The following is a 14,899-nucleotide window of genomic DNA, read 5'->3' as shown; positions in this document are numbered from 1 at the left end:
CTCTAAGGCAAATTGCACTTTGGACTGCAACACTGAAAGGAATCAAAGAAATACACTCATCAACACAATTTAATTAGGGAGTTTTAAAGTAGTGGCACAACATCTGATATAATTAATAAAGTTATTTTAAATAAATAAACAAAGCAAAAATAAATTAAAAATCTCTCTGTCCCATACCTCCAGATTTCTCCCCAGCAGAAACCCTGGAGGAGCCTTCTGGGGTCTAACTGCAGCCTACAGTTTCTAACAGGAGGGTGCGGAGAAGATGGAGCAAGGTTCTTCTCAGACATGCACAGTGAAGGGGCAAAAGGCCACAAGTAAGAGTTGTAACATGAGACACCTTGGTTAGACATTAGGAAAAAAGTATTCATCGTGAGGGTGGTCACACACTGGGATGAAGCCCAGAAAGGCTGCAGGCTCTCCACCCCTGGAAATATTCAAAACTTCAATGGGCACTGCCCTGAGAAATCCAGCATACTTTGAATTTTCTTTCGAGTGGTTGGCACAGGTGACCTCTAGAAGTCTTTCCCTACCTGAATTATCATGCACACACATAAGTACGCATCTGACCTATTTTCTTAAGGAATATTCTTAAAACTAGAAGGTACTTATACAGAGGTAATCAGATGAGTACTTTGTGCAAGTCGTATGTTATTTATTGTATCACAGAAACATGAACAACTCATGGCTTTGTGTGAATCTTTATGTGAATTAAAGTTCGCTCTGCAAGTAAAAAGTAGGAGTCTAAAGGCTACTGGCATGGAAATGGTACAAACATAGAAGTCTTAGGAAAAGAACTTTAAAGGATAAGATAGTATTATTCTTATGCTTATTTGGAGGCCTAAGAAAAAGAATTTCTGCCAGGTATTGACCAGCTTAAAGAGTGGGCTCTCAGAAGTGAAGGTTGATGCCACTGGAGGGGTCATGACTCTTGTTATTCTTACCACCTACAAAATAAAGGTTCTCTAGTACATAAAAAGAACAAACTTGATTAAACTGCCAAATGGAAACATCCTTATTTCTTCTTGTTTCGAAACTTTCTACACAAGTTGTGTTGTGAAAAAATCCCACAACCTAACAGCAATATGCTTGCAGATAAGCTGTAGGTGCATTATGTATACTTCATTTGTAGACAGCAATTCTGACTGTCAATAAGGAAAAAAGTAAGGGGCACTAAATGTCTCGCAAAAAGAGGCTCAGCAAATGGCATACTTGGGCTAGAAGCCAGCTTCATGCAGGAAGTAATTATGACCTAAATGTAAAGATTCAGATGATTAATTTAAGCCATCCTCTATTGCTCAAGAAAAGCTGAAAAAATGGCTGAATCATTTTTGATTCATTTGCTGAGAGGCGTCTCAGTAAGAAAGAAACATGCTCAAACAACTGAGAAGGACACTGAAATCTTATGCCCTCATTGTTACAAGCAGCAGAAGTTGTACTGTCCACCCCTGTGATACAAACGTGTTTCAAAAGGATGTCCTCCAGCTAGCAAGAAAAAACTGAGAAGAAGTTTCTACACAGAGTTCACACAAGATGTTCCTGAAAATTTTAGGAAAGCAATTTGATTGACACTTAAAAGCTCTGAGAAAACTCATGTGAAGATAAGAAAGACTGGGAAAAGGGAAAGTTCAAAGCTAAGTTTTATATTTTGTCTTTGAAACTACTTCTACTGCAATTGGATTTCAGAGGAACATATTTGGAAGGCAACAAGGCCTCTAGGAGCTGATTATTTTTTTTAATTAGTGTGGCCTGGAATGGAGCCTGATTCAAAGTGCATAAAAACAAGTTCAGCCTCAGGTTTGACACTGGGACTCCTGCTTTCCCATTTCAATGTCACCAGTCATGCTTGATAGTTCTCATATCTTCTGCACAGAAGCTGCTTTACTGAGGTGCTTTCTAACTGACTGCCTGTGTTATCCTCCCAGCACAAGGTTATGGGACATTCTGGAAATCATGGGATGCATTGCCAAACAAAGCCTTCACAACACATCAGAGGTGCTGGCAACAGTCACTTCCCAAGGGATCTTTATGGCTGGGAGAAGGGCACAACTGGACGGAACCCAAGCTGATTTTTTTCTGTTCTGTTGAACTTGAGAAGCAGTTTTGAATGAGATTGTGTCTATATGGTATTGCACTCACAGTCTGTGAATGTTAATGTGTTATACAGAGGAAAGATCTATAATATTTTCCTCCTTTTAGACTTATGGAAATGGACAAGCTGAGAGAGTCTGTTCACTAAATCAGGACACTTTCTCATGGAAACGTGTAATTATGTTAAGATAACTTTCTCTTCTTTTTGAAATCTAGCAAAGATGCATCTATTTGTTTTGTGAACCCCCATTTTTAAAAAAACTTATTCCTTAGCTGTGACTTTACTGTCACAGATGAGGCAAGGTCCTTTCAGACCACAACATTAAATATATGCTAATTGCTGTGATCTTTCCGAACTCAAATAACAGCTGAACAAGCCCCCACCCTGCCCCAGATTCTGCATAGATGTGGCTGTGACAGTCAGTAACAAATGTTAATAATTCAATTCTACTAGCAGATAGTTCATATTTACCATTCTGCTGTGTTTTGATACAAGATGACTAATAGATGGGGACAATTCCATCCAGTTATTGCAGGATGTTTTTACCTATTGCACTTTAGGAAACTTCCACAGAATTAGATAAACAGACATTCCCGATTTAAATGTCTTCAGAAAAGATATATTTTTACTGGTGTACCTATCTATTTTCTTCGTAGGACTTTTCAACATGAAGAGATAATATTAGGTCACTCAATGGTCCATCCATAATTGTATAACTTTGACAGCCATATTTAAAACTGTGAAATGCTGTTTTTCCTAATCACAAACAAGAGTAAAATTATTAAGTATGCCTAACCTGCACAAGTAAAACATCTCAAAAAATGTAAAATATATTACTTTCCAGGCATATTTATATAGGAGAGGCAGACAGATGCAAATCATGTGGCTGTATGGACCATAGAGACAGTAGTATGAGGGTTGCTAGTACAAAACTGCCCAAATCAGTTGGCTCAGCGCAGCTCCCAATTGGGATGTCATACTGCCAGATCCCTTCTGTGTTGCATTTAAGCTGCTAGATGAAGCCAGCCTGGCCAACAGCACTGCAGCAGCAGTTTCACAAGGAGATCAGCTATTACATTCTCAGCTCAGCATCTCAGGAATAACAACAGTCATCATGGCATATTACAGAGGCTGTGTTCAGGGGTTCCTGACACCTTATTTGTGTAAACTTAATTCTCCTCCTTTCCCCACACTGAAAGATTGCAAAGTTACCTCTGAATTATTTGATATGTCTATTTTATAAAATGTGTGATTGCATTTGCAGAGATTACTCCAGAAATTTGACAGCACCCATTATTATTTTCCTATTATGTATTCAAGCATGGGATGCTCTGTATATTTGCTAGAAAATCAGAATGAACAATAGCATAAGCAAATGCTTTCCAGGAGATAAAGCAACCCCTGTATTTGAATGAAAGGATAAGGACACCAGATTCTGACTTAAACAGGCTCTGAGGACACCTGGGGCCAAATCCATGGTACCTGATAGTCCTACAAAACCTATCATGTTGGTCTCCTCAGCTCTTTGCTGAAGATGGCAGGCCCTTTGTAAAGAGACTCCATGGATAAGCAGCACGTGCTCCTAGATTTGTCCTTACTCAGTCTAGGCTGTGATGTCCTGTTTAATATCTGAGCTACATGGGCTTAAACATGCAGGTACAGGGAATGCTACAGTGTAGGGAGAGGACATTTTCAGGCAGAGAATCAAACAGTCCTTCCTGAAACAAACTGGGAATTTACATTATATGTTTAAAATAATCTGTTGTGGTTTTGGTATGCACATACTTCCTCCTGAGAGCTTTAACACTGCAGCGTCATTGCTGTGGCGATGCTGGGCTCATGACCAGGGCTCATGGGCCCGGGGGGCGGTGCCAACGTGTGGACCAGTGGCTGGGATTCCCACTTGGCAAAGCAGAGCATTGGGGTTCCCAGCGACCGTGGGTGTAAACAACAAAACCTTTGTGTCCTGCTGCTCAGGGGAGGATTCAGCTCTACGCAGCAGAAAACAAAATAAGAAAATTATCTACCTGATGGAAGTCAGCCCTCTCTGCTGGGAGGCAGGAGATGATGGTGGAAACACGGTGCCACCAAGACAGAAATAGCAACTGTGAATTTTCTCCTTTTGAGCACTCCAACCTTTACACTACTGCATAAAAGTAGGGCATCCCATTTCTCAGCAGACCTCTTAAAAGAGAGATGATCCCTACTCAATCCTCTCCTACCATTGGGGAAGGTTCTGGGGTGGTGAGTACTTGGCAAGAGGAGCTGCTTCCTCCAGTCCTGACAAAGCCTTCCAACTCTGTAGACAACTGGGGCAAACCTATTCTGAGATTTCAGCTTCTCCCCAGACAGGTTTCTGGTTTGTACCTTGTCAGGCTTGTAGACTTAAGTGGAGAAAGGCCATAGGTGTTCAGATAACCTCTGTTCCTTCTAGACTACTTCATTTAGCAGGGGGCAGTTGACACTCACTTAGGGCCCTTCTACGCATAGATTAAACACATGTGGAGGAGATTGTAAAGGGATGTAATGAACACTCCTTTGGCCTGGAAGGTTGAAGCTGTAATTAATACCAATATACACATCTGTTCTGAATTAGGTGCTGAAACAGACAACAGAACTCCTTGTGGTTTAAAACTAACCTACCTGGATGCTTCTTGGAAAGGCATCTGGGCTTTCAGGGACCATTTGTCATAACACAGCAGCGAGACCTGAATGTTAGTGGGGATGAGGCAGTGCCTTTGCCATGGAAGCACCAGCTCATCTTTGTTGGGGAGTGGTGCATGGGTACACACAGTCCTGCCCCAAAAGCTACAACTCTGCATGCTGAGAGCCACCCTAGGGAGCCCACATGGCCCCAAAACAGACTTTGTTAGCAGAGCCTTGGTGAGCAGCTGGCCCTTCTACAGTAATGACCACCAGAAGAAAATGTGCATTCCTCCAAGTGAAGGAAATGCTCCATTCTTGAGCCAAAAAAAAAAAAAATTAGGACTGAACTGGCAAAACACACTCTAATCTGAAACACTGCAGGATTTAGCTGTTAAGCAGAGGAATAGACAGAAACTCCAATGCTTCCGAAAGGGAAGCACTCACAGGTCAGCCTATAACAAGACTTTCTGCCACTAAGGCACATTATTTTACTTTTGTCACATTGCCATCACAGTATAATACAGATAATACCTTAGGTGGGTAAAGGTTGTCCTTTTGAAGCATGGGAGGAAAAGAAGAAACCAGTGCACGCTCCCATAGTTTGAGCAGCATGTGAGGTATCCTACAAAGCTGTCATTGGATTAAACTGCTAAAAAGTCATTAACACAGGTACTGGGTGAGAGTCACTCCCTGGTCTCCATATATTAGGTTAGATCATGTTTTCCTCTGACTGCTTTGATAAGATACATTACACCTGCATTTTCCGAAAAGAAATAGCTTGTTTGCCCTGTCTGCACCCTGGCACACAAGCTCTGAGATCAACCTGTGTGGTGGCCGCTCATCCAGCTGCCTTTACAATCAGCTAGAGGCTACAGTGTGTTTGAAAATCCCAATAAAAGGGCAAAACGCTATTTGTAGCTACATTTTGAACATAGAACTCTGTTTTTCAAATTCATACAGCCTATTCCAAACTGAAACTTATATTGCTTTAGCTGCTTAACCAGACCCTTGTGAAGAGGAAGGAGATGCTGTTTGGCTTGCTGGAGGGGGTAAGGGCACGGCCACAACATGGGCAGAGCTGGTGGAGGACAGCCAACTGAGTCAACAGGTACCAGCCATACCTTCCACACATGAGCTTTTCCAGAGCACTGAAACTGCTGGCAGGGAGCCCTGTCTTCCTTGCACTCTAGTCATCAGAGCAGGTGTTCTCTCCTTCCTTTCCTACAGCTGCACCAGCTGTCACTTGTCTCCAGAGTCAAAATATTTCCATGCCTATCAACAGCTCGTAATTGATGTGAAATCAGTGAATCTCCTTGTAAAGTTCACACTATATATGCCAGAGCCAGGCAGAGTAGTGCAAATCTAATGAGAAGCTCTCATCTAACAGAACCAAGTTTCCTTTAGCAATGGGTGAGCATGCATGACTATCCATGGTTTCCTAATTATTGTAATTTACTCAATCTCTCCTATTAACAAGCATTTTTCTGCCTGGGGACTTTCTAATCATGGAATTAATTGTCACTTTTACCATTATAAAATACTGCTCCCATGACATTGCTCAGATTTACAGCCCTAACTATGAAAAGAAGAAAGGAGATAAAGAGAAATTTGTTAAAAGTATTTGTTAAAAGTATTTTGCTTGTCACTTCTGATATTTTTTTCAAAAGCATTTTAGGAGTCTAACATGGAGAAGGGGAAAAAAAAAAGGAAAAAAAAAGAATTCTCTACTCTGAAATCCTAAATAGGAAAGTACTATTTTAACAATAAAAAAATATATCAGCAGCATGTTAAAAGATGCCCTCATTAATTAAGAATAGAACCAGAGATCATCTCTTTCTTTATGAGGGGTGGAAACCTGCAGTAAGTCCACTGATTCCACCAGCATTGTGTCTGAGCTCTACCAGTCTCACAGCTATAAAAATTGCTTCTGAATATATCCCCTTTTACCTCACATGTTGTGAAATGATATAAATGCCTGCGTCTTTCCAGTTGAAATTCATCTCTTTGGTCCTGAGCTCCAGAAGGAACAACAGGGTACTCCTTGTCAGACTTTTTAATAACTTGAACTTAACTTGTACAACATGCCATAACAGTAAAGGGAGACATGGCAATCAGCATGAAATTAAGCAACAGCAATAGGCATAGAAATCTTAAGGAAAGGCAAATTTCAGTACCTCTTTAATCTTTTTCCTACATTCACATATTGCCAGGGTGATGGTTGGTTTTGGAGACGAATGAACATACTTCCCATGCCGCTCAGCAGCATTCACTACTGAATGACTCATCTGGTGCATTCTTAACAGCAGCCTTTAAGAGACTACATCCCTTGCTCAAGTTAAAAACAAACAAACCAACTAATTAGAACCTTTCCCTCATGATAAAAACAAACAAACAAACAACCACAAAAACCCAAACCAAACAAAAAACCAAACCCAAACAAACAAACAAAACCAGCAAAAAACCTCCTCTCACTTTTGTGCAATGTTTGTTATAGCTGGAAAATCAAAAAGAAATCCCTTATGTCAAGATGATGCCTATAAGAAATTACATTAAAATGTGTTAAAATCATACAAGCTTTTGATTAAAGATGCATGTATAATTACAATACCTCTACAAAAAAACAGTACTGTCCTCTCTTGGGAGGGGATACAGTTGGCTAAGACATGTTCTCCAATTCCTACAAGTACTTTGCTTTTCAGTAAATGCCTCACACATGTTGTCAGCTGTCTTTGCAGGGTAAAAAACAACCGATATCTGGGAAAAAAAAGTTCAGTAATCCTAGTTGCCTCCCCACACAATTGCTGAAAATGCACCAAAGCTGCAAGCATGTGAGAAAAGTAATGCACGCCTTAAAAGAATACCTTAAAGGAATAGTAAAAGGATCCCCACTCCTCTTCTCTCACCACTTCAGTGAAAGTCACCGTTTCAGTACAGGTGACAAGGGTAAGATCCAGCCAGCCGGTGCCTCCCTGGGAGCTGCTGCTGGCTTCTGTGGAGCTGACCTCCATCACTGGATTTTGTGCGAGTTGTCTAGGTGCTTGTTTTAGTAAGAGTTAATGCAGCCAGGCTTCTCCCGTAAAAGCGCAGCACAAAACCAGCTTCTCACTGCTCCACTACTGGCTACCAGAGGCGTCAGGCTTCAGTGCAGCTGAGTGATAGAAAAAAAACAAAGCCAAGCTGGCATCATCCCTTTGAGCTTTCCTTTGGTACAACTCTGACGACAGCTATCCACATACTCTTTCCAGTAGCAGCAGCCAGTACAAAAGCCAGCACACACGATCCCAGCCACGTGCTTTGTCGACTCTGGATTGCCTTACACACCAAGTTGTTAGCTCTGGAGTCAGGCACACCTGTAAAAGCATGGACCTGCTCCCTGCATTAAGCCCAGGAGCTGGGTATTCCACTCAGCAGATTTGCTTACTTACCCTGGCTCAGCTCACTATGATTTTGATTACCTGCAGTATTACAACATATCCATACACAAGCACCAACACACTCTCCTGTATTAGCAAAACCCTATTAAGTTTGTAGGCTTAAGCTATCACAACTTCCATGTCAATGTCTTCCTGACTTCATAAATAGGCCTCTCACTCACCTTTGCAAAGAGCTTGAGTGTGCTCCACACCCAGGAAAGGCAGGGCTTTCTTCACCATATGGAGAGCCTGTCTGGAAAGGCATGGCTCCTACAGACTGCTCACTTAGAGGCTCAAGGACTCTTCAGAACAAGGTAATCAATTATCTTTCTACTCATAAATTTTCTGGGCTCTGATCTCACCTACCCTCTGTTTATTCAGATGTTTTTACCTATCTCTACTGACGTTACCCCAGATTTACACCAAGATGGCAGATGAGAGTCACCTGTAAATCCAGAATTTGTTCAGCTTTGTGAAGATTCTCTGCCTTAATGACAGTGCAATCCTAAGCAGAACGTGATGCATTTCACAGCCATACTTCACCAGCTCAATTTCCTCTTATCTGCTCTTGGCAAAACCCAGTCCTGTGCTTATGTAAGCAAAGATCAGGAATCTTTAAACTCCTCTCTCTCGCCAGCACAGCACACCCTCTCTCCAGCTGCTGGAGCAGGAGTCTCCACATAGCATCCATGCTCTTGATCCAGGTGGGACTGTGCCCCATCTACATAAGCAACAAGAGACGGGTCACTAAAAAAGGGCCCTCCAGCTGCCAGGGCCAGTAACAGCAGGGCACGGGGGCACAAGCAGTGAAATTCCAAGGTCTAAGTTTTGAATCTGAACCCTCCCAAGTTGGGACATGTCTAGACCCGGAGCTTTGGACCAGGCTGTTCTAGGGACTGGAGAAACCTCTGAGTGTCTGAGCAATATTCAGACCTCTCCAGAAGATGTTGGAGTCATTCAGAGGAGGGAATTGGTCTAGACCAATACAGATAATCAGTACCAGTCACGATAAGAAGGGATCCATATGCACCATTGCTCAATATTTAACAGCAGTGAATGATTCATAGGTTGGAATGTGATCAGATAAAAAGAAATGTTGTAGAACCACCATGTTTTGCTTAAAACCACTGTGAAAGTGCTCATTTATATATTATATGAAAGAGAGGGGGAAATTTTTTTGAAGTTTTTTCTGACTGACTGTACAGGTTAATTTTGAAACTCTGATAAGAATTATTTAGGTAGTGTCCAAGCTTCTTGAAAACACAGTAACCTTTTTTTTTCCTCTTCTTCCTTCTTCTTACCTTGCTTTCTTATACTTACAGATTTCTCTTTGCTACGGTTAAAATTTTTTACACTGAACTTTTGGGTTTGGTGTTTTTTTGTGCTCCCATTCCTTGAGCTTTTAAGCTCAAGCGTATTATTGGCACTAAGAGGCTTTTCAGTAACTACATCATACGCCAGATCATGTGCAGCTTTCAGGACTAACCAAGAGTGACTTCTCTTGTGGCTTTGCCAGCTACTTGATCTAAGTAGTGCTTATGGTGCTGCAAAAGGCTATACCGGGCCCTGCTCCAGTACTCTCCAGTCTACACAGGGCTAATTCAGGTTTTCCATCACTATTAGCTTTTCTACCCTTGAGTATTTCTCAGTCACTGTCACTGCCATGGTTTGTTGACATTTGGTTTTGCTGAAATGCTGTTTAGCCACAGATTTTGAAGCCATGGGCTGTCTGTGGTACCACATCTAGAATTAAGGTAATTCTCCAGAACACAACACTTTAAAACCTCTACAAAGTCATGCCATCTCTCTGAAATTTGGTGTTGATTGTTAGTTCCCCACCCCACTGCCCATGCTGAGAATAAACAAACTCTGAAATGAATGATGAAATAAAATACTTCTATGATTGAATCTCAAAAGCTTAAAAAAAAAAAAAAGGCAAGATCAAATCCTAGCAATTCCTCTGTGGTGAAGGAATAGCTGATTGATTCCTGTAACTGACTTTGTTGTTTTCCTTAGTTGGGACCTTGAAAAGTTTTTGAGAACTTTCAGTGATTTAAGAGACTTTTTTACAGAGAAAGAAATTGAGTCTTCTCTGTACTTTAATATGAAATGCTCTCATATTATTATTGTAAGACAATTTTTTATCTAATATATGATAAAACATTCTTCTTCTTTCTTAACATTTTGAATGGCTTTTTTTTTAAGTCATACTGTCGTACTGCACCACAGCATGCTTCATAAGTAGCTGTCCTGGTTAGAACGGCTGGGACCAATTCATCCCTGGATGGGTGTAACCCAAAACTGTGTATTCTATAGCCTCCATGCCATTTCCCAAAAACTGCTGTCAGTAGAGGCCTGCAAGGTGGGAAGATGTTCCTGTACCCTTTTATGGAATTCCCCGCTCTGATATCCTTATATGGAATTCCCCGCTCTGATAAGAGGGACTGAGCATCCACATGCCCTTTTATGGAATTCCCTACTCTGAGGGAGGGACTGAGCACTCCCGCCTGAACTGGAGAGTATATAACTGGGAGTTTCAGAGCCTTGGGGCTCTCTCTCGTGGGACCCAGAGGAAGACAGCAGACCACCGCTGCTCCCAACCAGGCTGAGACCACCACCCTCGACTGGACTGCAATCACCACTTCTGACCAGACTGCAGCAGCTCTCTCCCACCAGCAGGTTTATTCCCTCTCCCTTTGCTTTGGACTCGGGGGGTGGGCCAAGGTACACCACTTTTGTTCATACCCCAGGGTGCTGGGTTTGTACATTTGGGTTTTGTGGATTAAAACCAATTGTCTGTCTGTATAATTGTACTTATTGCATTATTTTAATAAATTGTTATTCTGACTTATAAATCTCTCTTTTGAATTGAGTTAATTTTGCCTTGCTGGTTAACTTTTAAACCAGCACAGTAGCAAAGATATTGAAAATGATTTCAAAACTAAAAGAATGGATTATTTGGAAGAAGAATAGAGAGAACTTGCTTTAGAGTCCTCTTCATTTGTCTTTCCCTTTATCTTGGTCTCAGAAGCTATTCAAATTTAATTTTCTTAAATAAAACTTTGAAACAAAGGACCAGAAAACCTAAGAGCATAAACGGTTCCAGTGAAAGGTGAAGTTGCCATGGCTGCTGTGTGCAGCAAAACCAGTGTGGAGACACATGAAGGGAAACCTGCAATGTCTATATTGTATCTCCCCATAGCGGCGTGGTGTTCCTGACTGGCAAGAAGAAGAAACCATGTATAACTGCAAGAGGTAAAATCAGGAGATTGATAGACTAGCTCAGTTTGTTAGAGCCTGGAGCTAATAACACACCTGTGTGGGCCATTCACTTAAGAGTTGCACTTATGATCCTTCTGAGTCTCTTCCAACTCAGAAGATTCTGTGATTCTGTGACATGATGCAGTAGGTGAAGGTAGGTAACTCTGGAGAGGAGAAAAGAAAAAAAAGAGAAACAATGAATCAAAGTTTTTAAAGATCAGACAAAAATTAGTGATTTTGATTATTCGAGCTAGAAAGTCCTCATGCAGGGAGTCTGGTCTTTCCTTCACAACAGCTGTGAAACACTATAGGTGGACATGGGTCATTTAGTACACCACAGTGTGAATGCTCTATGGCAGGCAGAGGAGCCATCGCAGCAATGGTGGATGTTACATTCCAAAATTCAGCAGTAGGAGGAGGAAGAATGATGCAGGAATATATGGTTCCTCCTATGCTATCCATTTCCACATTTTGTCTTCACTGACAGAAACTATTGTGTGGCAGTATTTGTTGAGCATGAAGTTGATAACTTGCCAAAAGTAAGCCAATCTAAATGTTCTGATGTGTCTAATTGTTTAAAAGATTAGGCACCTCTGAAATGGGCAGAAAAAAGTTCTGCTCAAGTATATATTATTTTTTACTGGTACTTTATAGTACATTTCTCTGCTGCATTTAGGCAACATTGGGAGTAATTTGAAAAAAATATTCAATTTGCTGCTCTTTGGAGCTTCGTGCACCCTGGAGTAGTTGGGCATAATCATATTAAATGCAAAGAACAAATAATGCTATCAGACTGCAGGAAGAAAAAGAATAAGATATCTTTTGCTTCTAGAAGAGTGGCAAGTTAATTACTTTTCAGTAAAAAAACATGCTTATCCAAATCCTCATATGCCAGCTTTGGAAGAGGAAGGTTAGTCTGCTCTTACCAATGCACAGCTCTTCTCCCCAAAAGCTGAACATATGGGATAATGCAAATGGACTCAGCTGGTGACTCAGACAGTGTAGGATGACTGTAGAGCTGTGTTCCCTCATTCCCACTGCACAGGAGAGAAGAAATGACACATTAATGACACAAGTCTTGTCTCATGTAAGCTCATTTTCCTTAAATTTACAAGATGCTTAGCAGGTACATTGATTTCCTTTGGCATTGTGCCTCCAGAGGGGTGCAGATCTGTGTAGCATAGGTAGGCAATACCCAAACAGGCTGGATTGTTGCCCTCAAAGCAACAACCAAACCTGCATGTGGTCCCAGATTCTGGGCTGTGGCTCAGAGGGGAAGCCCTTGTTTCTGGACTCTTGGAGGTCATGCTGTGTGTGAAGCAAAGGGCTCCATATATGCCTTACTTAGGATGTAACTATTTTCCCAGCACATTTGCATTCACATTTATACAATTTTTTTAGCTCCTCCAGGTGGAGATGACATCAAGTTTCTAAATCTTCAAAGACTTTCAAATTCAATCCCAAGTATTTTATTTCAGGATCTATATCCCAAGGGCAGGACCAAGACATGCTGCCTGGAGGTCTGACAGCAGCATGCCAACACTGCCAATCTTAGCCATTCCCAGGCTGCTCTTGGTGAGTGTGTGAATTTCAGCTACACTCTGCAGAGACCCTGAGGTTGTGACTCCATCCTATCTGTGCTGCATGGATCACCTTGGGCCATGGGGGCCAAGAGCCCACTGCATCCACTGCATCCTCAAATTTCTGGGTTCTAGAGTTAGAGAGACTAGCAGTTAGAGCTGAAGAGCCTTTCTCTTTTATGGAGAAAATTTCATTTGATTTTCATCCAGAATCTGAACAAACATAATTTTGAAATATTAGTAGTATCACAGAATGAGATAACTGCTCTCTGCTGGGCTCCAGCCTGATCTCTAACCTATCAAATATATATCTAGCTTTGAATGAGATCCCCAAACTGACAGCAAGTAGAATTTTCCTCTTAATTTAAGCTTTGAATCAGATCTTTTGTAAATGTCTAGATTTTACCCATAGTGAAGTACTGGAGTAGTAGAAATCACAGAACGTTTTAATAATAAATGATAAAATATGAGCATGTCATTTCTCTTCTATATAGAACTTAAACAAATTTTAAAAGGAGATTTTTTTCCCCATCTCTATTACTCTTTGTAGTCTTAATCTGGATTGGTTCATTTTACAAAAAGGATACACAGCCATTGCTCTGTTTTTGCTAAGAAACTTTTGAGGAAGAATAAGCAGTCCTTACGGAATTACCTTTTAAAAGAAGCAAGGAGATGAAGAGGAGTGCCATTAAATATGAACATTGTGTTAGTGGAACTGCCAGACACCTTGAGATTGCTTCCCGTTCTGTGACTGGAATTGCAAGTAGCTTCCACGAAAAAAGAACCAAGCACCATGAACTGAAACAGATGACTGATAAATGTGCATTCCAATAAAATATTGAAGCAGTCAACATAGTCACTTGGAATACTCTAACTTTTAAGGAGCTGAGCAGGTGGCCAAAATGCACGGCATCCATCAGGTGCTGGCATGTAGTTATGTGTAGAGATACCAGTAAGTAGGTAGGATAAATTCACAGCTCACATCACCACCAGAAAGATTTTTCCCTCAAAATCTTTCACTTCCGATTGCCAAGACACTGTCTGCACTTCTCAAAGCACTGCAGCAGGAATGGGAAAAGAGCACAGAAATAAGCTGAGCTGCCAAAAGGGAAAGGTGGCTTCAGGTAAGCCCTGGCCAGCTCCCAGCACACCCGGCAGGCATGCAGTCAGCCTGCCTGACTGCATCCCCCGGCAGACCATATGCTTATTAACAAGGAAACTACAGAGAACAAAACACCAGCCATATGCTTGTCCTGTCCTGCTCTTGCCTCTGCTTAAGGTCCCAGTTAACTACAATGAACACTAATGTACATTGAGAGAGGGGGCAAAGAGGCTGTGCAGACACAGATACTAGTTCCCATTTTGTCTACAGCTGGCATCAGCAGCTCGTTGTACAGTCTACTGAGCTACAAGCCAGAGCCTCAGCAGTGACAGAGCTCTGTTTCACGTAGTACAGGAAGGCCACTGGAGACAAATTGGCTTCAAGGTTCCCACAAGCCAAACTTCTTGCAGTGTTTCAAGCAGCTACTACTGGCACATAATGCCTTTTACATATATAAGTGGGAATCCTTTTCAGTTCAGTTTTCATATTGTTGCTTAAAAGCATTTTTCTTCCCTTTGCCCATGTTTAGTTGAACTGAAACCAACTTAACAGGCTGTTGGACTAGATGTTCATTGTAGGTCCCTTCCAACTGGAAGTCCCTTCCAACTAGTCTAATCTATTCTGGTCCATTCTATACTAATTCTTAGTTCACCTTAAGCTACACTTTATGGATAATCACATGTATCTGTTCTGGGAGATACTCTCCTCCCACTCCTTACCTCCCTGTCTGCTACCTCTGGTGTTTGCACACAAGATGTCAATTCTATTCAAGACTTACCGATTTATGAGTTGCTCCCCCATCAGA

General features: G+C 41.5%; 1 protein-coding gene across 2 annotated transcripts in view; it reads right to left on the bottom strand.

Moving 5' to 3' along the window:
* The window catches only part of NPSR1 (neuropeptide S receptor 1), a 59,941-nt gene extending 52,095 nt beyond the window's left edge, over positions 1-7,846 (bottom strand). For both annotated transcript variants that reach the window (XM_027675661.1, XM_027675662.1), the window contains exon 1: positions 7,600-7,846. In XM_027675661.1, coding sequence (XP_027531462.1) covers positions 7,600-7,746 — 147 coding nt within the window. In that variant the 5' untranslated portion in view covers positions 7,747-7,846. The remainder of the gene's footprint in view (positions 1-7,599) is intronic.
* Positions 7,847-14,899: the final 7,053 nt, after the last annotated feature.

This window comes from Neopelma chrysocephalum, unplaced genomic scaffold (assembly GCF_003984885.1).
Source record: "Neopelma chrysocephalum unplaced genomic scaffold, ASM398488v2 Primary Assembly neopelma1_26, whole genome shotgun sequence".
NCBI classification, from domain to species: Eukaryota; Metazoa; Chordata; class Aves; order Passeriformes; family Pipridae; genus Neopelma; species Neopelma chrysocephalum.
Note: the sequence above shows the minus strand (reverse complement) of the source record. Positions and strands in the feature narration are given on the sequence as shown.